The 27,057-nt window shown below is 38.8% G+C and overlaps 1 protein-coding gene across 1 annotated transcript in view; it reads left to right on the forward strand.

Moving 5' to 3' along the window:
- LOC121321503 (FH2 domain-containing protein 1-like) overlaps positions 1 to 25,702 on the forward strand; it is a 39,122-nt gene extending 13,420 nt beyond the window's left edge. The window contains 13 exon segments of the mRNA XM_041260488.1: positions 8,500 to 8,881; positions 8,883 to 8,930; positions 8,932 to 9,157; positions 12,074 to 12,135; positions 17,083 to 17,185; positions 17,966 to 18,051; positions 18,156 to 18,256; positions 18,655 to 18,725; positions 18,813 to 18,920; positions 19,838 to 19,908; positions 20,824 to 20,941; positions 21,538 to 21,702; positions 22,192 to 25,702. Coding sequence (XP_041116422.1) covers positions 8,679 to 8,881; positions 8,883 to 8,930; positions 8,932 to 9,157; positions 12,074 to 12,135; positions 17,083 to 17,185; positions 17,966 to 18,051; positions 18,156 to 18,256; positions 18,655 to 18,725; positions 18,813 to 18,920; positions 19,838 to 19,908; positions 20,824 to 20,941; positions 21,538 to 21,702; positions 22,192 to 24,360 — 3,531 coding nt within the window. The 5' untranslated portion in view covers positions 8,500 to 8,678 and the 3' untranslated portion in view covers positions 24,361 to 25,702.
- The last annotated feature ends 1,355 nt before the right edge of the window (positions 25,703 to 27,057 follow it).

Here is a 27,057-nt window from a genome sequence, read left to right on the forward strand (position 1 = left end):
TCAAGGCATGCCTCCCCTCTAGTCTGTGCCTTGACAAATTGTGTTAGGAAGCAGTCATTTGTCATTTCCACCATTTCAATTTCATCCGTCATGCTCCCCACCGGGTTTTCCCATTTTATATGGGGGAAGTTGAAATCCCCCATTAGTATGGCTTGTCCTTTGCTAGACGCATTTCTAATGTCATTGTATAACAGATTATTTAGCTCACCGTCTGAATCTGGCAGTCTATAGCATGATCCTATTATTATGCCCTTTGAATTTTTGTCCGTTATTCTGACCCATATTGATTCTGCTTTATTTTCTTTGTCCAGGTTTAACACCTGGGCTTCAAGACTTTGTTTCTTATGTATAGCGCTACCCCTCCTCCTCTTCTGTCCTGCCTGTCTTTCCTATACAGTGTATACCCACAAATATTATATTCGTCCCCATTACTCTCAGACAACCAAGTTTCTGTAACACCTATCACATCATAGTTACTTGTTAGTGCAGTAGCTTCAAATTCTAGAATTTTGTTTCTGATACTTCTAGCATTTAGATAAATACATTTAATGGTTGTCTTACCTGAGTTGTTGTCCTTGTTTTGATGCGGTCTCCCTTCTGTTTTTTTGTTGATTTCTCCCTTTTTCTAGTTTCTAGAATGGGCTTTGTACATTTGCAAAAGACATTCAGTGGACTATAGACCTAATTATATAATCCATATTATTTGCTATGAGCTGTTTTTATATACTGTAAATGTCATATATCATTATAGGGAAAACATGTACTCATTGTCATGCAGGTTTAAAGTTTATTTAAAAAAAAAAAAGAAACATTTAAAACGTTTTTTGTTTGCTTAATCCGTATCTCCTTTATGTAGTGTTCTGTATTTGTAGAATTGAAACAGTACCAGCAGTTTTTAATTTTAATAATGGAGATTTTCACACTTTAGTTCCTGTTTTGGTCAGGATGGTGAAAAAAGATCCTGCCACACCCCATATCTGTCTGGAACTAACCAGCATGTTGAGAAAGAGACCTTCAATATTCAAATCATATCTTTAAGCTTGATGGCAATTTCAAGAATGGATTTGTATCCATATTTTACAGAACCATATGCTTGCTTCCAAGCACCCTCTTCCTCTGTGCAAATTACTTTTTCTTTTGCTACTGTTTCTGGTCAGTGGTGTGTTGTACTCACTTTGCTGCTTTGACATTGCATTTGAATGCTAGGTATGGGACTGTGTTCTGACTAAACTATGTACTATTTAACTATGTAGATTTAAATATAATTTGAATATAGTCCCTGAGGATCTCCGATCTGAGAATGGAGTGCATGATGACATCATTTTCTAGTAATACAGAACCCAGGCTTGCAGAAACCTTGACGATTCATCCCATCAAGCAAAAACATTTGATCTATTGTCTAGAAAATAACAGGTTTAAATGTGTCTTGAATTCACGTGGTCATGCCTCCTTCAGGATGTTTATTTGAGCAGTGTCAACTTTTTACTTGGTATTTAAGAAAGGGGGTGGCACGGTGGTGCGGTGGTTAGCGCAGTTGCCTCACAGCTCCAGGGTTCTGGGTTTGATTTTGGCCTCTGTCTGTCTGTGTGGAGTTTGCATGTTCTCCCCGTGTTTGAGTGGGTTGCCCTGCTATGGACTGACATCCCGTCCAGGGTGTGGTCCTGTCTTGTGCCCTGTGTCTGCCGGGTCAGGCTCCGGCTCACGGTGACCCTCTATAGGATTAAGCGGTTACAGATAGTGGATGGATGGATGGATTTGAGAAAGGTGTTCCTATCTGGAGGTGTGGCAGGATTTTTTTTCAGCATCGTAACCAGAGAGGAGCTAAAGTGTCAACGTCTTTGTGCATTAGTGCTTGAACAGAAAGCAATGACTAGTAAAAGTATTTTGGGGGTATTCCAAGGGAAAATATATAAACAAATTTACAGTAATCCTGAAACATCTGTTTAAATCATTATCCATTAATCCATGTTATTCTCCCCAAAGGACTTGTTCACATATATTGAGACAGAAAGCATTTTGTATTTTGGTGCTTGGAATTACCCTGGTGATAATTTCTAGCATTGATTCACATATAAAAGCTTGGCACTGATAGGTACATTATACTTCAATAGGGTTGCACATTTGATTATTTAACTGTATTTCAGTATTAAGTATGCTTAGTATCACCTACTTTTAAATGATGGGATATACCTGTATAAAACAAGTACACGTAATTACTCTTTTACTTAAGGTTATTATTCTCAATCTCATATTCATGTCTACTATGGTTTGTGTGTTTGCAAATAGTAATAAAAAATCCTTGCTGTTTAGTTTGAGTAAGAGCGGCTAAATGTTGCTTACCTTCGCAAGCGAGATTTTGGTATTCTGTTGTCATTGATTTGCATAGACCCTATCTACTGTAATCCTCTAGGCATTAACACATGAGTGTGTCATTATATATCATTATAAAAGCTAAAGATCTTAATCTTAGCAGAGCTTAACTTGTTTTTTAATGAGCATTGAATTTGGGTATTGCAAAAATACACTTAGGGAAAGACAATAGCAGATGCCAGCAAGACACAACATTTTGCTCTATTGGGATTTCAATGGCAAGTGAGGCCTCATTATGGAGGAGCCCAGTTTATCATTAGGGGACTCTGATTTCTGCCAGTAATTCGCTCCTGTAAGGCAGACATTTGTATTACCAGCATTAATAGCGGGAAAGGGCATTTTGTGGTGATATGCTTTTTGTACAGCAACACGGTTGCAAAAACAAATATGTGATTTTGGCAAATTAAGTAATCTTGCCGTGGCGTGTCACAGTTTTTCTCTGATTTGTTTATCAAGGTATTGCAGAATAATATAATCAGTACCAGATGATATTAATTACCTAGATATAATGCACTGAATTACATTGTACCTAATGTAGCTTAAATATAAGGAGACATTGAGATTGAAAAAAGGCTGGGGAAAAGGGGTCTTAGTGATGTAAAGGACAAGACTTAATCAGAAAAGCACTTTATGAAGCCTGTTAACTACTTTTTCTTGGAGACAGTGATACTGGGCAAGCAGTGCAAGGAAAAAACACAACTGGAGAAATATATCAATGCTTTTAATGAGATTGAGGTAATAGAGGTTTGTTAACAGAAGAATTGCAGTTCAGACTGTTATAATAGAGAGCGAAACGATTGATTTGATGCTGTGTTGCCCACGGTAGTCTTAGTCTATGTAATGGTGCTTGGGGAACTTGGTGTTTGCTGCCATTTGGAGAATGGGGGAATAATGAAAACATTATGTAAAAAGTCTTTGCACCTAAAGAGATCTTGAGTAGAAACTGCATTCTGCGCTTCCTGTAATTTTAATATTGGGAATTAATTATGAGACAAATTTCCAAATGGGTAATTTGTCAAAAAGTCTGTCATTGCCATTATTGGTATCCAAAATCTGTTTGGACACTGCTTTGAAAATGCAGCCTGCTGTACAGTAAGTGATTAAAGTAAAGCTCTCAGGTATAGTAAAGCAGATCTGAATTTAGGGCTCTACTGGTTTAGTGCACAATTCTGGCTTTAGACCACTCATTGCATCCTCCTTTATAATTTATCAATGAAGGTGTGACTAGAAAACTTGTTTAGTGAACACAGAACACTTCTATTGAGCTTCCTGTTTCCACAGATCCCTGAAATCTCCAGCAATGAAACAGTTCTCTGTTTTGTAAGGGCGGTTTAGCGGGCGTAACTCGGTTATTATGAAACATCTGAAAAAAAAAAAAAAAAAAAACCCTTGAAATTCAGAGAGATCTCTGAGATTCACCAGGAAAGTAATGTAACTTTCACATTATTTGAAACAGCAGAAGACCACATCAATTGTTACAGCATTGCAGTACCACAGAGATACATGCTATTGTGAAGGGAATTTACTTTGCTTCCATATTTATAAATTGGATGACGAATTGCTTACCATTACAACCATGCCATGACCTTTCCCCCGTGGGACTGTTGCCCTACAAAATCAATAGGGGTCTAAAGCATCAAGCCCTCCGTAAGCAACACATGGTTCATAGGTCTGTGTTATGGTAAGATTCTGCTGTACCCCACTGTTGAATAAAATTAATACCTTGTAGGCAATGCTTTTAAAGACAAAATTTGTGTAGGTTATGCAAGAACTGTTCTGATCAGACAACATAAAGCTATACGGTTTTCGAAAGAAATTATTTTGCTGCATGAAATCTTTTCTGATTGGAATAAATGTCTGCATGACAGCCAGGATTCACACAAATATGCCTTGGAGTGCTGCCTACTTTTTGAAATCTGATGCCTTGCTTTGACCACAGAGACGCATTTGAAACGGCAGCAAAGGATCAAGTGTCTTTGTGTTAAATTTCTGTTTTGTTATGTGTTGCTGGAACAATAGGGCATTCTTACTATTAACCAGAGATCTCTATAGAGATGGCAAATGCTTGCCTTACTGGGCGGGGCTTCCTCAGCTAGGTGTTGCATGGTGTGATTTTCTGTTTTCATCTCATCAGGGCACTGAGGAGTAATCATCGTTGGCATTACCAGGAAGTCCCAGTTCTTGTTCTGACCTAATTACTCTGAAGTGTTTTCCTTATTCCAAATCACATTGTACTATTTTTTTTTTTTGTGTGTGTGTATGTGTTTTTTTTTGTGTATGCTGTGAAAATGTTCTTTACGTATACCAGTTTAATCTATGCATGCTGACGGGATAGGTTGGCCCTGCTATTGACCTACTTTTGATTCAGGGGATTAGATCAGGTGCATCAGGATCTGTATGTGCTAAAGCTGTTTCAGATGCAGATGTCTGCTATTTTTAACATGGAACTGTGTAGGGGAATAGAGAGCGCTTGTTGAATAATGGCTCAGGCCCCAGACAGAATTCTTAGCAAAAGATGGTATTTCGCAAATTATTATAATCTTACATATTATGAGCTCTAAAAATAGTAGAACATTGTGAGCTGTGTAGGCCAATAATCTGAGTTTACTGAGCAATATACATATTGATATTGAAAAGACAAATTCAGATTGTTGAATACAGTATTGTTGTTCAGGGGTCTGTCCAACCAAAAGATCAATGATGGGTCGTTTTGGGGTCGTTACTCCATCAACCACCTCAATACAAACAAAAATAAACTAGATTTTTTACAGTCAGGGTCTTTCTTATTGAACAAATTTATTTTTATACACGGCTTAATTGAAAGATTCAATAGGTTCTGAATGGCAACAGCCACATCAAGGTGTCACAGAGGTCCATTTGGAACTCAAGCAGTCTAAGGTTACACAGAGAAAAAAGTATGGTATAAAGAAAAACAAATGGTGTGACCTGGGACTGTTTTTCCAGCTAGATCCATCTGCTTGTGTTGGTCACAAGATCTATGGCTACTTTCACAGACCCCGATTAACACTAGTCTTTGACTACCTTAGTGTGGCAGGGCAGGAAAGCCCTGTGTGTAAACAGTGGGCAGGGCAAAGCCCTGCTGATAAATGTGGTGTGTTGCTTGGGGTTTATTGGAAATGTGTTATGATTTAAAATGTATTGTTTGTTTATTTAAACAGGTGATTTAATGTATTGTATGATTTAAGTGTATTTTGTGTTTATTTAAAAAGACAGAGTGTTATCTTTGTTATTGGCAGCATGGGGGGAGTTATAGCCCAATCCCACTAAAACCCTGTGCAGAATGTGGCGTCTCCAAATGAATTCATTGGTTGTTAATTCGGAGATGGCCACGTGTGTATAAATCCTGTATGTTTGTGTTTAGGGCGGGGGTTTGCAAGGAGGAACGTGAGCGAAAGTAAAAAGTAAAATAAGCAATTGCTTTTAAGATATTTGTGTGCGTGACTTGTTTTTGTTTAACTTTTAGTTCGCTCTGCGAGCACTGGTTTTGTTTAAATATTTATTTTATTTTATTTTTTTAAATGGCACACCAGCTCTCTATGCACTCGTAGTACCTGCCTGCGTGTGTCTCTGTCAGCTGTCTGGTCTGGAGACGTTATCATTCGGCTATCCTGTCACACTTACATGAGATAACATTAGATACAGTAATCCAGGATTAGTGCTAATCAGGGTCTGTGAAACCAGCCTCTTTTGTTGTTAAATGATTGATTTTATTTGTTAAATTTGCTGAAATTCAACAGAGCTGTTCCCCATCTCTAAATATAGACACGCAGGCATGCATTTGACTGTTATTCTAATGAAGACTGCAAAAATGAAAAGAAAGCAGGTGTTAGTGCAACGTATGTCCTTTCTTACTTTACCCTCATAGGTTTGTTAGCTTTTTATTGATTCATTTATTTTAACATTTTACTTCTTTAAAAAAAAAGAAACTTCTGGTAAAATAAATGTTTTGGTAATTTTATGATGCAAGGTTTGCTAGTTTGTGATATTATGAAGTGTTTGTGTTCACATAAGTGGTGATGTTACTATATATTTATACAGGGATATTCAGATGTCATGCAAACAGGACCAACAGCAGTTGAGCTGTTCAATATCTTCACCTGCTGTATGTAAACAACCTGTAATCTGCTGATTCCAATTGTCCTGAACATGCAGCAGGGTGTCTGTGTTAATGTGGGTGATTTCACTGTGGCTACTGACTTTTGATTGCTCTGCGGCAATCATCTGAATAATGATTGGTAGATTTAGTCCAAATCTTTTATATCCACCCTGATTGGAATGCCTTCCTCAGTATACTGAGGAAGGCAGTTTGACGAAACACGTCTGCAGCTCCATTCCGAATTGGGATGGATATAAAAGTTTTTTTTTAATCAAAAATGAAATAATAAAGGAATATTAATTGTACTTTTAAGTGCTTCGGACAGTTTTTTTAGTGGAGAGTGCGGGTATTTCTTTATCAGTTCATTGTTTTTTTTGTCCCTGAACCTCCACGTGAAAGAAAATAACTATCTGGATGTAGTGGCCCCTTTCTCTTTGAACTAGATTTAGTCCAAAAAAATTCAGATTTGTAGAGTTTGTCTGCAGAAAAAAACAATTCTGTTTAATGTCATGAAAAACTGGAACAGGGTTTAACTTCCCCAAAGACCAAAACTAAAAGAATATCCCGTCATCCTGGAGTTGACCAGCACTAAAACACAGCAGGAAACAAAACGAGGTACTTCATACGGATTACAATTGTGCTTTTGCAGGATGTCCCCTGCAGAGCAGCCAGTTAGAGAGTCGAGAACTTAGCCTGGGCTTCAGGAGACATCCAAAGCTGCGCTCACAAAAACTTCCCAAGTAACACCGTCTGGAACAGAACCTGAGCAGGGGGCTGTGGAATACAAAATTGGTGTGGCAATTAAAAAATAATTTCTCACAAACAGAACAAGTTACTAGGGGAAGCCATTTAAGTAGTTTATATGATTTGAATGTGTTTCTGGAGCAAGGAGGGTGATTTCTTGAATTCTTATAAAAACGTAAAAAAGGTGTCTCGTGCAAGAAAGTGAAAAACGTTCCTTGTTTACATCTATAGTAAAAATGTGCATTCAAGTCCTACCAATATGAATTTCAATAAAGTCAGGGATGTGCCCTGGATCAGGCAGGGCTGTATACCCAGCTCGTTCTCTACTTATAAAACAGATAGGTCCCTGCATAAACAGAATAATACATTAGTCTGTATTTGTATTATACAGAGAACTATACTGCAGAGGCAGAATTATCACTTAACATAAGGTTCTGAAAGTCGACTCACAGTAACAGATGCAGTGCACTATAGGTAAGTAAACAGATGGTGATGTCATGTAACCCCCTGACTCCCCAAAGAACTGGCATTAATAACTGATGTGATTGTCACGAAAGCCTGTATGTTGGCTGTTTGATATAAGGTGTGTCAGCGTTATTTAATCCTTTGTTTGGTAAACAGAGCACTATCATCTCATCAGTTTTGTTCTGTGACCTTGACACAAAGAATTTGTCTTTTAGCAATGTTTGGACTTGACATAAAACCCAAGCCCTCTGCTATACGTCCTTATACTGTCCCCACACTTGTACAGTAGGTGTAATTCAAAAAGTAAGTCACTCATTTCTCATTCATAGCAATGTTTCTAGTAATGTTGCATGTCTTTATATTTAGACATAATTCTTCTAACAGTAACGCAGCACTAATTCAAGTGTTCAGGTGTACTGCATACCCTTAATACATACTGTAGTTGTGAGAAAATTCAGCTGTTTGCACAGTTCATCCGAGTGTATTCAAAACGAGCAATTTCAATTAATGTTAACTGACCATTCAATACAAACTGTACATGTTTTATCAATATTCAAAGGAATGTTTGTATAAATGCACTAATTAATATTATGATTGTTGACCGCATGAGATGTTTTCACATTGAGCCTTTTGTTCTTTGAAACCGATTTGTGTCAATGAATATTCATGGTTTGAAGGGCACTGCTTGCATTTTACAATCTCCCATTTGTTTAGTCAGTTTCTCAAACACGTTGAGCATATTGGACAACATGCATCACTGTGGTATCCTCCCTTGTAAACATTTTTGTTTGTCTTTGCTACAGTTTACTAAGATGCTCCAGGACCAGGCGCATGGGAAGTTGAATAGGAGCCCCTCACAAGCACAGCTGCTGGAGTGACTACCATGACTGCATCTTGAAGGGAGTTCTCTGCACCTGTAAACCCCCTCTCTCTCCTAGGCCCCTCCCCTCCCTTAGCCAGCCCTTTTTTGGTGGGCAATAAAATGCATGTTATAAATTGCCTGTCTTTGGTCAATGATAAAGAACACCAGGATGGAGAATCTGTTGCAAATGGATTGATGCCTGGGCAACTGCCTACATCGACCCCTGTCTCTGAGAGTTCCCCAGTAGCCCCACCTCCTCCCCCTCCTCCTCCTCCTCCACCTCCACCACCACCTCCACCCCCACCTCCACCTCCACCCCCACCCCCCTCCACCCCCGCCCCCTCCCCCGGGTCAACCACACTCAGGACAATTACAAGAAGAAACGTGTCCGGAGCTTCTTCTGGAAGACCATCCCCGAGGAGCAGGTCCGCGGCAAACCCAACATCTGGACGCTGACAGCTCGGCAGCACACCTACCAGATTGACGCCAAGACCGTCGAGGAGCTCTTCGGCCAGCAGGATGAGGCCAGATCCACAGCTGCCACCGGCAGACTGAATGCCAGAGGCTCTCGGGCTTCGTTTGAGGAAACGAAGGAAGAGGTGAGAGGAATCATTTATTTTTCCCCTTAGTGTATTTTGAGAGGTTAAATGCAGATCTCCCCAGACAGCCTTCTGTCAACCACGTAAACGAAACCTTGTAATTATCTCTAGAACTTTCGTTCGCAATGATGTTTTTTCCACCTTTAGCATGTTCTCATGTTTCTGTTGCTCTTGAGTCAGAATTAGATGTACTTTTTATATTTTGCCACTTCTTGTAATGCCAGAGGGGACGTAAGTAATTCAGAAATGATCGGCGATACCTAGATCATATTCATATGTGTGACAGTGGTGGAAATGAGGTGCTATTAATCCCTTCATACCCAGGAATGTGGGAGCGAAATTTCCTGCTTCCTGTAACGTTTTTTTTAAGACTGATGGAAAGCTTAGTCTTCAAAATAAAAATGCAAGGGGAGGCAGGGGGATAATAAGTCTTAGCTGAGATATTTTGGTGTGGGTCCTCTTGTGGGTCTTTCTTTGTTAACACTCAGGTGTGCATGACTTTACTAACTGCTGTGAAAACTGTCTCAGCCCTGGCAGCACAGCAGCAATCTGTACCCTCTTGGACTCATTAAATCCATCATTCCTGGAAAACAAGCAGCAAAATAAAACTGCAGGCATATTTAATCTCCTCAGGTCTCCACTTTTGAAAGTAGAAAGAAACACAACAGTGTCCTTGGTTTCTGGACGAAGAGCCATATATTCATTATACGTAATAAAAAAAAAAAAAAAAAAACCTCTGCATGTCCTACAATGCAAATACAGTGGTGATCAAACGGCAGCTAAAACAGATCTGTGACTGGTGTGCCTGCATATAGATTAATGCGAGGTCATGGTTCTAATCACTGAATTGGATGGCAGTTAGTTGTAAATTAGTTGGCGGGTCTTAATACAGCTTTCTTTTTCCTGCTGGTTTTCTGTGTAAAAAGCACATCCTTTCTAAAATTTTTAGAAGCGTTGTTACAGGTTATGCATTGCATACAAGGCATGTGGTATGCTTTTTGCCTCCCTCATAAACATAACTTAATACAATAAAAAATACTATGGAAAGAAGTCACTGATTAATGCTGGTTTACCGGTTTTAATACAGCTGTGTTATTCAGGCCCATAGGTCCTTTCAACTTTCAGGATTACTGCAGCTTCATCCTCGAGTCCATTTATTACAGGGGTATGCCAGAGCGCTTTATGGAAAAGTGAAGGCAAACTCCAGAGTCCCTGCAAGTAACCAACAGAAGAAACCAGTATGGGTTTAGCAACACCACAGCTGCAGCTGCAGGTGTAAAATCAGTATTGTGATGGTATTATTTATGTTTGGACTAACCCTCATAGTGGTATTTTTGCACTGTAGTTTTCCAAAGATTATACTATGCATTTATTGTAGTTTACTCTGATGTGTTTATTTGTATGTTTTGCCATAGATAGCAATTCTTTACAATGCTTATCTATGCTTCACCATGCTTTCACTGCCCCTTATTACACTTTGCTGTGCTTTTACTGTGGTAAACTTTTATAAGGTACCTCTCAAAAACAGATTGGAACCACCCAGTTTATAAATAACTGGTGCACCAGATAAGAATCAAAGCCAATGATGTAATGTATGTATTCTCAGGCCTGCTAATGGAACCAGGTGGCAGACAGTTTCCTTTGCAAGGACAGTCCCAGTCAATAGAAAAAGAATAACAGGCCGCTCCTACTGTAAAAAGTCAGTTCCCATCAGTGAATTAGAATACATAGACAGATGTCCTGATATTGTTATCACCAAAGAAATTGTGTTGCAAGTGGGAGGGGTTAAATCCGCCACAGCCATACTCTCTGTACAGAAGGACCGAAAAAACAAACAGCACCAGCATTTGTATGATATTTACATAGGTTGAAAAACTGAGGTTGAAAGTCATGTTGTCTTATTCAGCCTGCTCAGACTTATGTGGTTCTATCAGTTTACTAATGATCAGCATTCATTTCCAGTCCCAGGTTTTTTTTTTTTGTATTGGCTTGAGTTCAGATCACATCTACAATGACTGATAGTACACTTGATTAAATGAAATATGAACCTAGAGCAATGTTAACAAATTCTATCAGGATTACTTAAATACAATAATAAAAGTCTTAAACCAATCCAAGTTTGTTTGACCTATTTCAGTTTTTTTTCTTTGTGCTTGAGAAAACAGGTTTTGATTAATCTCCTGTGAAACAAAGCTTGTCACGTACTAGTATTTAGTTGGATTATATCAAGTAAAATGAACGCAAATTGATATAATACCCTCTAATTCTGAAACCAAAATAATTGGGTCACTTCAATTTTTGAGAATTGAGTATCGGTCTACAGCAACTGTGTAGTTCTATAATATACAATATGGAATTTCTTTGTCATGAACAGCACAATAGATCTGTGTATCATCTTTCCTCCTGTGGTCTAATGGAGCATTAATAATAAAGAATATCTCCTCTCCCAACAAAGATAGATGCAAGAAGGGCAGCCTCATTGGACAGCCTCACTGAGCGCAAGCAACATTTATTTATTTAAAGGGTCACTATTTACAGTATACAGTAGTTTAAAAGTCTCATACCTACCGGTAATAGTTTCAGTACAAAATAAAAAATGAAAAAGAAATGTTTGCATGTTTACCAAGTCAAAAAAACATAAAAATGCTAAAACTTAGTGCAAACAGCACGCTTTGCATGTTTTTAAAGTACAACACTGGCAGTTATGCACCTTTGTAGCCTGCAAAACCCAAGTTAAGCATGTAACATGTAAGATAAACAAACAAATACACATAACATTTTTGGGGGATCGGCTCCTGGCACTCTTAATACGTTTAATTCAATTTTGATCGCTGCATTCTCACTACTCCCTGTATTGTGGAATTAATATTGCTCTGGTTTCAGTACATCTAATGTCTGTTCCCCTTTTATTTACAGGTCAGTATTCTGGACTCGAAGAGAAGTATGAACGTGGGCATATTTCTCAAACAATTAAAAAAGTAAGTATATTAAAATCAATCTCATATTTGAATGAGAAAATACGAATCATAAAGATCCAACTTGGTCAGTTCAAATTTATTGAAACTTTATTAAATAGATAAGCCTATTGAATAGGTTTAATAGGTATTGTCAAAATGGTAGTAGCATTTATCAATTTGATCAAGCTTAATAACTATGGATCGCTGTTTTACATGTCCAACACAGCCCATGTTTTCAACATTAAAACAGTCAATCTCAACTGTTCAGTATTTGCTTTTGCCAGCCCATGTTTTTCTAGTACAGTAGTGTGTGTTTTATTATTTCATAACAACTGTATGCTCAGCAAACTGATAGAGCATGTGTGGAACAGCAGCTGACCTGAGAGTCCTGTCCTATCAGCTCTGAGTTTGATCACTAGTTAGATTAGATCTCCCTAAATAGAGTCCCTTGGTGGTCTGAGATCAGGCTGCCATGCTGCAGGAAGACACCAGTTGAATCATTTACCATTGAACAGCTAAGGAAAAATGTGCTCTCCAGCCCATTTTATATTTAAGACTTGATGCTTTCCTCAAGTTGATTTGTTCAAATACATAAAGCTCTGGTGTTATCTGTCCATCTGATCCAGCGAACTCCAGTATGATTCTGTTACAAAAGTCATCAGGAAACCAGGCATTTAAGCCAAATGAACAGAACATGATTTATCACCAAGTTGCCACAGCTTTTGATTGATTACACAAATGGAATGTATTGTAAAGATTTCCAGACATACTTTCATGTTCCTTTTAAATAGACTTGTTCTTTTTAATTCCTATTTGACTAAGGGGTTGATCTGATCAACCTGTACCCTCCTGGGATGAGCCACAAGTGGATTTGTAGAGCATTTACAGAACTCCAGATTCCCCCTGAACTGAATCTCTTACATGTTATTGGTTGATGCAGTGCAGGTGGGTTATCTGGTAATAAAAGGCTCTAAAAATCTAAAAATGGGGTATTGGTTAAGGAGCAACCACCCCTTAGGGGCATTGCATGTGCAGCAAGTGAGGGATTGGGCCTGGTCAATACCTCCAACGTACACCTGATGCTTTGGCCAGTTCATATTTTGGTCCAACTTAGGGTAATGGCCAGACATGATATAGGGTCGCTGTGAATAATAAACCCAGGCAGGTTCTCTCTATAATGTAGGTATTGCAATTAATGTAAAACATTCTGGTCTGTTATTGGTTTTGAATGTTTTGCTTAAATTTGCCTTCAATTAAAAAATAATTCCTAAAGCAAACTTATAGCAGGCTTACACAAGGATTCTTCACTGGGTTTTTGATACATTTATCATTGGTGCAATTATAATCTGATTGCTTATTAGAGCCTTTCTGTAGCACCTTTACAGGGCAATTTTGACTGTCTTCTTTCAAATGCAAATAGTCTGCTTATATACGTGAGTTTAGAAAAGAATTTCATCTCCCACGGCCTCCTTGAAAAAATAATATTTTATTTACTCATTTAAAATATTTATGGGATAGCTCACAGGGATGTTTTTTTTTAGCAAGTTCACCTGCAAAAACAAAATGTAAATGCTTTGTTTTTTATTAAAACCCTCATATGCGCATATTTAGTAAACCTGCAATAACTGTCAGAAGGGCTTCTGGGAAAATGACCTCTGTTGAGGTCAAATCCTGTATGGAATTGGTTCCAGCATTCAGTCCTGGTTCTGACAGGACAATGTATCAACAGGGTCATGGATGGGTAAGACTGTGTCAAGAGGTTTTCTGCTGGGTAAAATGATAAAAAATTGATTCAGTACTTGTATGTGTGTGGAGTAAACATTTGTTTTTCATATCTAAAGATATTTTTTACATCGTAGATTCAACATCTCATTTCTACAGATTTTTTTTACCTAGACTCACTATGCATGGTAGTTTAATTTAGCAAGCCAAAGCAAGAAGCTTTTCAACTCCACTTCTCTGGAGGACATCCAGCAAAGGACAGTAGAGGTTAAAGATCAGGGGCCCTACATGAAATGAGCTTCTTATGGTCTCAGTGTAGTTCCAACTTCCTAGTGGACCGCATAACAAAGTCCACCATCACAGTTGACACTAATGGGAAACCTTTGTAGCAGAGACATGATGCTATAGCTTATACAATGTCAGTCTCTTTATTGGTCTATAAATTAGAGGCTATTGTTGAATGATGATAAGAATAATGTAAAGTAGTATTTATTATACATTGAACACCACATGCAGGCATGAGATTTGCGGGGTATCCTTGTTTCATCTGCCATAGATGGCTTTCCTCCCAGACAGGATTGGATTTTTTAATTTATTTATTTTTATTTAGTAATCAACAGTTATTTTATTATTTTCTCCCAATTTGGAATATCCAATTATTTTTAGGCTCAGCTCACCGCTACCACCCCCGCGCTGACTCGGGAGAGATGAAGATGAACACAGGCTGTCCTCCAAAGCCATCAGCCAACCACTTCTTTTCACATTGCAGATCCACCTCAGAGCTACAGCGTCAGAGGACAATGTTGCTCTGGGCAGCCCAACCCCCCCCCCAGGGTGGTGCTCCCCCTGGGTGCTCCCGTCTACGGTCAGCAATAGAATAGCCTGGACTCGAAGCAGCGACCTCCAGGCTATAGGGCGCATCCTGCACACCTCTGAGTGTGCCTTTACCAGATGCACCACTCGGGAGCCCCAGGAATGGATATTTTGACAGCATAATTAACACATACTGTATGCAGTATTTGGTTATGTATGTAATATACAATATTCAGTTTATGTTTTAATCTCGACAAACATATTTATTGATAGCTTGAGTATTGTTTCAGGATGGAAATAAGACTCCTACTGCACAGCAGTTTCACCCATTCCAGATTTTACTATGAGCTCAATTAGCCTGTACAGGTAACAAGAGCAGGTGCGTCTAATTTAACTCATAGTCAAACCAAGAATGGATTAAACTTCTATGCGATAGGAGCTTTATTTCCATCCCTGAATTAAAAAAAAATTCTATGTGTCTTTCGGTGTGTACATCGCAGCTCATCTATCATATTACAGAACAGGGATGGCAATTGTTACACCCTAAACACACTTTGAACAAGTGATCAAAGAGAGTTATTTTCTTTTCAGTAAAGATAAATATGGAGCAGGCGCAGAATATATTACAAAAACAGTTAATCAAGTATTCTGTTTGTTTTGGATGTCACTCCCAAGTCTAAATACACATCTTAAACAAACTCTCCCAATCATACATAGTTAATACTCTAAAGCAGGAGTGTCAAACATACGGCCCGCGGGGCAATTTTTGCCGGCCCGCCCATTAGTTTCTAAAATTGCATTGATGTACTGTATGGTTTTGGAATTCTTCTTTAAAACAACCCGCCTCTTTAATATAACACATGTATTCAACATGTGCAGTCTGCATTGTATGAGTGACATTCCCATTAAGCCAATCACAGCTCACTGAGGTAGTAAAATAACCAATCAAATATGGCACACAGGATCTGTTTCCTCACGTACATGTGTAACAGCACAGAACACATCATTGATTAGGACAGCGAAGCAAAGGCTTGTTTTAACATTTTTTTTACTTTGTATAAAATGTAAAATCAGTAGCCAAAAAGTAGTTGGAGATGTCACGGAAACAAAAGGTGGAGGCGGAACACAGAAGATTCCAAAATAGTTAGCCAGATAATTATTTGTTCAATGAGTAATGTTTTATGAAAGATTATAACACAAAGTCATTAAGACACGCTGTACAAAGCAACGTGTTTTGAGTTTACTGAAAAAGAAAAAATTAAAATGCTGTGGATTCCATGAACAACACAACCACAGGAAAGGACTTTTTTTAACTTCAAGAAGTCATGGAAAGTACAGAATTACCTTGGAAAAAAAACTAACTGGAATTACAACAGAGGGTGCACCATATTATATGGCAGGACAAAAGAGTGGACTGGCTAGCAGAGTGCTGGAATAAATCAAAAGAAATGCAGAAGTGCCAATTTTCTTACACTGGATTCTGCATCAATGGGCATTATGTGGAAAAGTTGCAGAATAATTATGTGCCTGTATTTTATGTGTGTGTGTGTGTGTGTGTGTGTGTGTGTGTGAATGCAAGGGGATGCTGATGGCCAATGGGTGATGAGTGGGCAGAGTCAGCATCCATCAAAGGAGTGCTTCGCGCCGGTTGAGGAAAGTTGAGTTGGAAGTATATATATGAGAGAGCGAGAGAAAAAGAGAAAAGAGCAAAAAGATCCATTGACACGGAAAGAAGTTAAATAAATATAGCGGTTTTCACTGCTTTAACTGCACACCTATGTTTAGTCGGATTCACCAGCTCCCTGCTATTAAAAGCTGTAGCTACTCATGTGTATACTACAACATGCCTTGCTATAGGGAATTATATTACATTACCCATTCCTTTGTATGTATTAATAATGTATTTAGGGCTATAATGTGAAGAGATGGTTATTATTGTTGTAGCTGAAAGCATACTGAACAGAAGTCTGTCACTTGCTAGTTAAATTAAACAGTTTCCCAAAAAGGATTTATGCACTTAGTAAAGATATACTCAACTAAAATCAGTGGCTCGATCACAAATGACAAGGACTATTTGTAACTAAACTATGCAGCCGGTACTTACAGTAACTGTAGCTGAGGACCAAAGGAGACTCCACCTTTTTTGCATTTGTAATATGAAGTTGTAGTTATTCTAGCTAAGAGTGAATCCCACAAGGTTGTTAAGTGCCAGTAGGATCTGTAACTGATCATCTGAAGCAGACATAGTGTTATAAAGATATGAAGGCTGATTATCCATATTATTTATTGTGAAAGATTGTGTTTGCTGTGTTAACCTAATTAACGGTACCAGTTCTTCAAATCAATCATAACTTAAGTATGTAATCATAATTAAGTATGTGTCTGTTCAAGTGCATGAGAGTACATTTTTCAAATTCAATCTCACTATTCTAGGACAAAAGAGTCCATCATTGAAGACATTTGCTTGGGAAAAAGCGAGAGGTATGGATTGGAGACCTTGAAAGAGCTGGCAAAATTGTTACCTGAGTCAGATGAGGTGAGCAAACGTGACAACAGGCCCAATATCCCTTCTCTTTGCATGATTGCAGAATTTGCACACATTTTCTGTCTGCATGGTAATGCTTTTTTATTGGGGGGGGGGGGGGGTTATCCTGTATATTTTGTCATTGTTATAAAGAAATGTGAAATAAAAAAGAAATATATAAACAATTTGTAGATTGGGAGCAATCAAATGAATGTTTGTCTATTAGCTATTATACTAGAAGGATGCTATTGCTGGTCTGTCCATCACACTTTTGATATCTAACAGATTAGGTAATGGATGTCATTGTCACACAGGTAAGCCAAGTGACATGTGGGAAACCTTTGACCAGTAACCTGTTCAAAGTCATGGAAGTCAATAATGTTTTTCAGTATTCTCACAATAGGAGGAGAATTGGTGATCGACTATGGATAATCGTTTACATGGTTAGGTAACAGCATGGTTCCTTTTGCATTTGAAGTGAATGTGTGAAACACAAATATGTAACTACCACCTTAAAAAAAGCCTCTCTCACAGTAGGAGTCCCATTTGGATGAAAGTAAAAATGTAGCCAAAGAGCTACAGCAATGTAAACTTGCTAAGATTCATCAATGGCTCCTGTTTCTTGGCTAGCAGACCAGAATGGTCCCATTCAGTACATGTTTTTGCCCTTGAATCAAAGATTGTTTCCTGATACATACATGTGCACCTTTATTGGAGACAGCCTCTTGGAGAGTGCAGAAACTATTGTTAACAGACAGGACATTGATTTGATAGTTGATTTGTGTTCCACAGCTGAAGAAACTAGAAGCATTTAAGGGAGATGCAAGCAAACTGCCACTGGTGGATTCCTTCATGTACCTTTTAATCCAAGTGCCAAGGTAAGGAGCGTTCTTGGTTGTGGTTAAAAGTGACTGGTTTTAAAAGCTTTGCTCTTCAGTCTGTTCTTTTTGTCAACTGTGATTTATTTACCTTTCTAAACCAGCTTCGCTCTCCGGATTGACTCCATGGTACTGAAGGAGGAATTCTTTCCTTGCTGCTCTTCTTTGAAAAATGAGATTGGCGTAATACGCGTTGCTACAAAGGGTACTTAAAGCATGTTTTATACAGTGGTGACTGGTCTTTTTGGAAATATTTTGCCTTCTGACGGATAATGTACGTTCAGGTTTGAACAGTAAGGATATGTTTGACTTTTTTAGTATTTTTCTTTTGTTAAGCACCGTTTTGGTTGTCAGGTTGTTCTTGAACAATTATAATAATAATAGATAATAATACAGTGTAACTTGTACATATAGAATGGCAATGTAATAGATATATGTTGCCATTACCCCGTTTACCTGGGAAATTAACCATTTAATTCGAGAACTTAGTGTGAGTGACTGTTATTTAGCTATCTAAGGTTGACCCCAGAAGACCATTAACACTTCCAGTTCCTGACACATTTGAAAGAAATGTTGTTTAATTCTTTTAATTGCTTTCTGCAGAACTGATGTCATGTGAGGAGCTACACGCCGTTTTACATTTGGTCCTCCAAGCAGGGAACATCATGAATGCAGTAAGTGCTAATTAACCTGCTTCATATAAGTCTTTGGTAATGTGTGCCGCTGTTCATGCATTCCACTTACCTTTTAATCCTTTTCAGGGCGGCTATGCCGGCAACGCTGTGGGCTTCAAGCTCTCGTCCTTACTGAAGCTCGCGGATACGAAAGCGAACAAGCCTGGGATGAATCTGCTGCACTTCGTTGCTCTGGTATGTTGGCTTTTTTGTGAGGACACAAAGTGGTGTGACTATGCATAGAGAAGTGCTGGTGACTAAAAACTGGGGTTATTGGTACAGTAGGTGTACCCCTTCTGCCAACCCAAACTTGGCAGTTAAAGTCTTTAATTAGGTTACTAAGATTATTACTTTGAAAGTGAATGCTGTTTTTACATACAATATACCTTACATATTCTAAAATCTTGCCTAGTTTATATCATCACTTTCTGATAAGTCCTTGCAGCACTCTAGTCAGATCTCATTTTTATTTTACTTTCTTTTATGTTACACATTTTAGGTCTCTGTGTTCTTAATGTAGGCTGAAAGATAGATTAGGCTGCCGTGGTTAGAATTTCAAGCTTGACTGCGTTTTTATATTTCTGTCTATCAATACTCAGTTTTGTCTGCAAATTGTCTAATGTTCAGGAGTCAAGCCAGCAGCCCCCCCCCCCCCCCCCCGCCCCGCCCCGCCCCGCCCCCGTTCCCGTGTAAAATAATTAATTGGAGGCAGTGTGGTATAGTAATTAATTAACTCCGTCACAGGGTGATCAAAACATATGACTAATAAGGTCCCGAACATGGTTTTGGCCAAGTTTAGGGGTGGAGACGTGACTGACTGAGACATGTGACTGTTCCTGAGCAAGTCAAGATCGTGATCCTGAGCAAGTCACTTAACCTCCTTGTGCTCCATCCTGCGGATGAGATGTTAAATCTCTGTCCTATTGTAAGTGACTCTGCATATAATGCACAGTTCACAGCCTACCTCTGTAAAGATTTTTGTGATGGTGGTCCACTATGAAAGGCACTATATAAAAATATATATATATATATATATATATATATATATATATATATATATATATATATATATATCATTCATTTATATACAACATTTTGGTTTGGTTTAACAGGAGGCCCAGAAGAAAGATGAGGCTCTCTTGAAGTTTTCTGAAAGGCTGCAGCATGTTCAGAGTGCAGCCAGGTAAAGCTTTTCACCTTCTTTAAGAACACACTGTGGCACTGCATGTTAAATCTAAATCAGACAGGCTGGAGATCGCCAGTTCGAATCACTGCTGACCATGACCGGGAGTTCCTAGGAGGTGGCGGTCAATTGGCTGAGCGCTGCCCAGGGTGAGGGAGGGCTAGGTTGACCCCTGGGTCTGGCCAGGCACCCGCAGACTTGCCTGTAAGCTGCCCAGGGCTGCGTTGTCCTCTGACTCTGTAGCTCTGAGGTGGCTGCATGGTTTATCTGCAGTGTGTAAAGAAGTGGTCAGCTGACTGCACACGCTTCGGAGGATAGTATGTGTGCGTCTTCGCCACTCCCGAGTCAGCGCATGGGTGGTAGCGGTGAGCTGAGCCTGAAAGTAATTGGACACGACTAAACTGGGGAGAAAATAATAAAAAATGATGATTGGAGATGACTAAATTTAAAAAAAAAATTATATATATATATATATATATATATATATATATATATATATATATATATATATATATATATATATGAAGGTTGACCTTTCAGTGTGTTCTGTAACATATAAAAGCTGCATCTTCCTGTTGTATATCAGTCCCAATGGACACAGAAGTAGGTCTGATAGGTGTTAATATAGAGCGTATAAAGTAGGCGCTCAGCCTACACAAATGTAATGAAGTTTCATAAGGAACTGTATTTTGTCTGTAATTGCCTGTGTTATTAGAGGCTGCTATTGTTTTAGAACAATCTTGTATCCCCCTCAGATGATTTTAAACATCTCATTTACTGTAAAATGGCAGATGTTTATTATTTGATCAACCCTTGGAACAGCTAATAGGTTCAATAAAGAGTCTGGCAATTGTGAACTTTATCAGTGCAATTGGTTGTCTTGTTTTAGTGAAGGTCATTTTTTTATCTTTTCAGATTATCGGTGGACAATATTGAAGCTGAGCTCCATTCCCTGTCTGTTAGAACAAGATCCATAGAGACACGGATACAGCAAGACATGGAGCTCTTGCAACAGCTGGAACAATTCATACAGGTCAGTACAGCCTGGTATTCACCATCCACATCACCACTGTGTTGGTACTATATGTTACAGCATGTGCTTATGCTTATTGCTTTTGTTCATTAAAGTTGCCGAACCTATGAGTGCCCTGCCATGTGAGCCAAATAGGCATGTTAATTTATTGTGTGTTATAAATCAGACTAAAGAGGATTGTGAATCTTTTTTTTCATGTAATAGGGAATCATTTTAAGGCTGATATTTTCAACATGAGGAAATATTGTAACACATAAATAAAACAAATTATCACCTTGAAATAAAAGGTAAGAGCTGCTGGCACTTCTCGCTGGAGGTTTCAAGATCACATTAAATTGTATTGATCTTACAGAAGCACACAGTACTCTTCTGCCTCATCTGTTCCTGTTGAACACAGTCCTTCTCCGTTATTTTTTGTTAGCTCCTGTTGCATGGCTTCTAGTAAACAAAACAGAATTTGCCCGGTCAGTCTTGGTTTTTATGTCTAACTTCAGTTTTTCACATTCAAGTAACCTATTCCTCTGTGTTTTCTGTTATGTAATCTTCTCCTCCTCATGTTCGCTAAAGGTGTTGTTGTGTGTTTCCTTTGCCTGCAGAGCGCTGTGAGAGCCCTGGGCGAGATGGAGAAGCAGAGAGTGGAGTTGCATATGGAGGGAAACGTTCTGATTGATTTCTTCTGTGAAGATAAAGAGACCATGAAATTGGATGAATGTTTCAGGATATTCCAGGATTTTTGCATCAAATTCAATAAAGCTGTTAAGGTACCTATTAGGCTGTTGGTATAAATACATGCGACACCCTACAGTATCTCATTCATGTTTTAAGGATGGCTATTTTATATGATTGCACACCATACAAAGGATCAGGGCCATTGTCTGTACATTCTATAAGTACTGTGCCAATACCTGTGTATCATTCTATGTGTAGTTACATGTGAAAAAGAAAAACAATTACAGTATGTTTACACAGATACTCCTTATGTCACATAATTTAGCATATGCACAGCTTAACATTCAAATTTAATATTAAGTTAACCCTGAAAAAAATAAGTTGTGGCAAGTTGGAACAGTTTACATTTGTTGGTGAGGAAAACCATTGTTAGGTATACCACCCTGCCCTACATGTCATATGAAAAATGTGGTACTGTGGTATTTTTGCACATTATTTGTCCAGTTCTGTAAAGTGATTCAATAAATCAAAAAAAAAAAAAAAAAGTGGTATATTTCTGATGTGAGTTTTTCCCTCTGCAGGATAACAGAGATCGTGTGTTGAAGGAGCTGGCTCGGCAGAAGCGCCTGCGGGAGTTGGAGGAGAAGCGGCACTCGTGGGCAGCGGGGGATCACAGCGGTAACTTTGGTAGGAGCAGCAGCGAGAACGACGTGGAGATGCTGACAAAGAACGGCCTCCTCGACTTCCTGCAGCAGCCCCAGAGCCCGCTCTCCCGCTCGTCCAGCAGCAGGCGCTCCCGGCACTCCCTGGGCGTGATGGCAGACAAGGAGCTCCAGAACTTCCTGGAAGGCCCTGGAGGGGAGGACCCCACCAAATTCAACAGCCTTCCCCAGGTGAACGGGCATCAGCCGAGGAAGAGCACTCCCTGGATGGACTTTCAAAATGAGAACAGGGAACTTGACTTAAAAAAAAGCACACACTTAAATGGGGAGCAAGGGGCCACGGCATACAAAAACAAGGATGCGGGCCTTCAAACTCCTGCGCCCGCATCTAACATGGATTCAAACTTTAACGCGGATGCCCATGTAAGTAGTAATAACAATAATAATCTCTCTGAAACCAGCGCATTCAACAGCAGCAACCAGGATAAAAATGTCTGCCAAAAGTCACAGCTCACCAGTTGCAGCCAAATTAATGTTACCGTGGAAAGATGCGCATTGATCGCGGGACTCCAGGCATTTGATTTTGCCTCGCCATCTAATAATAATAATAAAAATATGCGCTTGGTGAACAAGGGAGATCTTGTTGTTACAGATTTAGAGATGAAAAACAATAGAATGAAGACTATCACTGTTTCGGATACAAGCATTCCTCTGTCAAGTCTGAGCTTGCCAAGCGCAACAAATGCCGATTTTAAAATGGAATCTTCCCAGTTTTCAGCCTCTGCTTCCCCGTCTCAAAAAGTGGACGAGGAGGAGGACAACAGCACTGATGTTTCCTCAACAACATGCGATACCCCTTTGCCTTTAGATAGTTCTGTATCTAACAACAAGAAGCCACTATTCTACATTGGGGATTGCACAGAGGCGGACTGTTCTGTAGCATTTGACTTCTCAGAAAGTTGTACGGCTTCAGATTCATCTGGCAATGTAGAAACCCAAGCTGTGGATTCCTGCCAGGACAACACAAAAGAGCAGAGTGCAGCTTCTTCTAACTTAGAAGCAGGATCTGTCAGTGATGCACCAGTTTCTGTCCCTCATTCAGCCACCACGGAGGAGAGGGCATCAGATGGTGGTAAAACAGGAGAGACTACAAAACAAAAGAAACAAGAGAAAGGAAAGTCAGAAGTCAACAAGAAAACCTCTTCTGTCAAAGAGAAGCCAGCTCCAAACAGATCTCGTGTTCACGTCAGTAGTTCTGTTAGATCTGTAAGGACACTAACACCTTCAGAAAACCAGAATATGCGTAAAGTTGTGCCTATTTCCAGAATGAGCAGATCAGCCAGCTTGGCAAAGAAGACAGAGAGAGCCCCAGTAAGGGAGAGCAGCAGTGCTGAAATGAAGCGCCCCCAGCGGGCACACAGCACTGTGGGGATCAGAAACGACCAGACCTCCAGAACCCCTCGGCGCTCCAGCCTTCCTGCAGAGGAACACAAGTTAAACAGAGGGACTCCAGCCCAGGCCAGTTCCCACTTGGCCAGAGATCCAATGGCACGCAAAAACTCTGTCAGAAAACCCAGTGCCAAACCAGTACGGAGCATACCCAAACCAGAAGAAAAGATGTGCCGGTCCACCATGAGGGCTCTGGCTCAGGCCCAGGCTGCATCCGAGGCAGGAAAACCTCAGACTCAGACTTCCACTAGCAAGGCCTCGGGGGCCTCTCCCAGCTTCGCAAGGAACACAGTGGCTTCTTCCTCCAGAAAGATGAGAAAGGACATCGCGCCAAGCTCAAACCCTCCCACTCCTTCCAAAAGCGCCACCCTCACCAGAAATGGGCCTCTGAGACAGTCTCTTCACAAAATTATGCCAGTACGTAGCCCACAGACTCCAAAGGATGATGACAATTCACAAATTTCTTTGAGAAGGGCGGCAAGCATGAGAATGACCAACAGGACACAACAGCGTAGTCAGACACCGCCTCCCAAAAAGGAGCACCCACGCAAAAGCAGCGTTTCTGATAAATCACTGGTTGAAACAAAAGACTCGAGTAGAGTGCCCACAGCAAAGACACTGAACCGCACCTGGAAGTAAAATATGTAGAGGTGTTTTATTTTATTATTATTTAATTTACAGCTTCATGCCATAATATTGTATAATTGTTTTTTTTTTTTTTTTAAACCATGGCCTTAAAAAGAGGTGGCATTAACATGCTTCTTGCGATGTCATTTTGTAATGTCCACATGATCTGTAAAGCGTTTTTGTAAATACACTGTAATGATGTCCAGAATTTTATTTTGGTTATTAATTAAGGTAAATTGTGTTGAATGTTGCGAGTCCAGCTGTGGTTCAAGTGCAGGAACTAGTAAAGCTCAAGAATATGGATTATAACCACTCTGCTATTCAGGTGGGAATGTGGAGTTGTGCTTTATATCCTACATGTTTGTGCTATTTTTCCTGATTGCCCATTTTACCCAAATGCTTTCAAATGGGTGGGAAATATGCCTTTTCAATCTGTGTTATTGTTTTTCTGTTGTAATGAAGTGTAAATGTTACTGGAAATATAATGCTGCTTATTCGCTCTCTACCAACCGATTTCATGAATTCATGCAGGATAGAAGCAGTTTTAAGTCTTAATTGAGGCTGCTGTATTGCTGGTACTGTGTGTTCAACTGATTTTTTTTTCTGTTCTGATGTGCCCCCTGGTTTCAGCTGTGATGAGGAATACCTTCCAAATCCATTTTGACCTTCAATGGCATTACACTCTTTCTGAAATTTTAGAGGTGACTTCTAAAACCATCTCCCTGATACATAAACATGTCAATAAATCAGATTTTTTTTTTTTTTTAAACTATTTGAAAGAACTGCAAACATTAAATGCCAGTCTGAAGGAAATATATTAAGGTTTTTCTTGACATACTTGGCCAAACACATGACAATTTGCCTTAATTGTGTATGACAATTATTCCCTATGGAATTCACACAAACTTAAAAAAAAAAAAAATCAAAAATCATGACCAAAGGGGTGATATACTGTGTATGTGTTGTTTTTAGGGGTCAGTTTACCTTTGCTACTAGAGGCATGTGCATTAATTCAGAGCAGATGGCTGACAGTTTAAGAGTTGTTAATCTTTCACTTTGGTGCCCACTAATGACTAATGCTCCTCATTAAAATAAAAGGTCCATTTGGAAGAAATGCAGATTGTATTGGCTATTGAGTGAAAGGTTAAGGTTCACAAGGCTAATGATAAAAAAGCAATGGTACCTTTTGTGTGAAGTGTTAGTGAAATCCAAGTTGACATTGCTAAACATTTGCTCTGTTTCCCAGGGGAAAATGGAATCCCAAATTTTTATACATACATAATCAGTTACTACATGCAGGCTAACATATTTAAAATTCATTGGTCCAACGTTAATCTTTAATATAAAATACATTTGGATATACCTGAAAATGCTTTATTGATATCTTTAAATGGAGAATTAAATGAGATATTTAAAATGCATTTTCAGGTAACTTAAAATTATTTAAATATATCTCAAAATGTTTGAGATATCCTTAAATCATTTTCAGGTATCAGAAACTCAAGTGTCTATTTAAAGATATCTGAAATTTATTTTAAGATATCTGGAAATTACTTCCTGTTCATTGAGAGATCTCTCTAAATCATATTTTCGGTATCTCTCTTTTGAGTCTCATTTGTGTCACCTGCATAGATCAAATTTGTTTCTCTTTTACTGTTTATATTTCTGAAAAAAAAGAGACACAAGCAAATGTCAGAAGTGAAAGATACATAGATGAGCAGTTAATTTTCCCCCTGGTCTAGAAATGACATGTGCAATAGTACTGTATCAAATTACTGAGTCAAAATGTATATTTCAATACATACAGGATACTTCATAAATACCTCATCATTATAAAAACATTATTGCAGAACATTACACCTACCGGTACTTAAATAATAAGTGGTCTCTCCGTTCTCTGGACTTGATGTCCTTGCATTACCACAGAACTACAATTGCAGGATAAAACATATGCTTGAAATTGTGCTAGCTAACTGAATACAAAAATACCCAGTGCCAGTCAATGGCAGAGTTTGTTTTATAAGCAGAGCTTCTAGTTTTCGGTTTTTATTTTCCATCCCTCTCCCTCCTTTTAAACCTTAATTAGTAGTGGTTAAGCCTTAACTGAATACCAGATTGTTTAAATTAGCGATGCACAATTAATAAGCTGAATTCAGCGGTTAGAGCGAGATCGAAATGCAGGTTCAAGTAGAATCAGGTGAGATCAATGCATGTTGTTTGTTGAAACAACTTACTTTGGTAATTACTGTTTGACTAAGAAAGCGAATCGGCTCAAAATATGTTTAAAGGGACATCACGTGATCAAAAATAAAACCCGAAAACTAGAAGTCGTATTTATAAGATGCATTTTATGAATATCCCTGTACTGTAGTATAATCTAAAAAAAAAAAAAAAAAAAAAAAGAGGATAGCTTTCCTTTACAACGAATGACATATTATTGACAGTTCAGTTATTTATTAAATGTTGTGCATTGACCTTTCTTTATGTAGTTGCATTTAGTTAATGCATTGTGTGCGCAGTTATTTCCTTCTATGACATGTATAGACCATGCACATAAGTTTGTTCATAGCCTTTAACGTGGGATATCGGGTAAAGCAAACAAGATGCGGAAAACCAGGAAACCTTTACACCTTTCAGAAAGTCTAAATATTCCAGTAGCAGGAAGGTGAATCTACTCAACCTGTTGAAATAAAAAGATTAAGAGTTAAA

The sequence above is a fragment of the Polyodon spathula genome, chromosome 1, assembly GCF_017654505.1.
Source record: "Polyodon spathula isolate WHYD16114869_AA chromosome 1, ASM1765450v1, whole genome shotgun sequence".
In the NCBI taxonomy this organism is placed as follows: Eukaryota; Metazoa; Chordata; class Actinopteri; order Acipenseriformes; family Polyodontidae; genus Polyodon; species Polyodon spathula.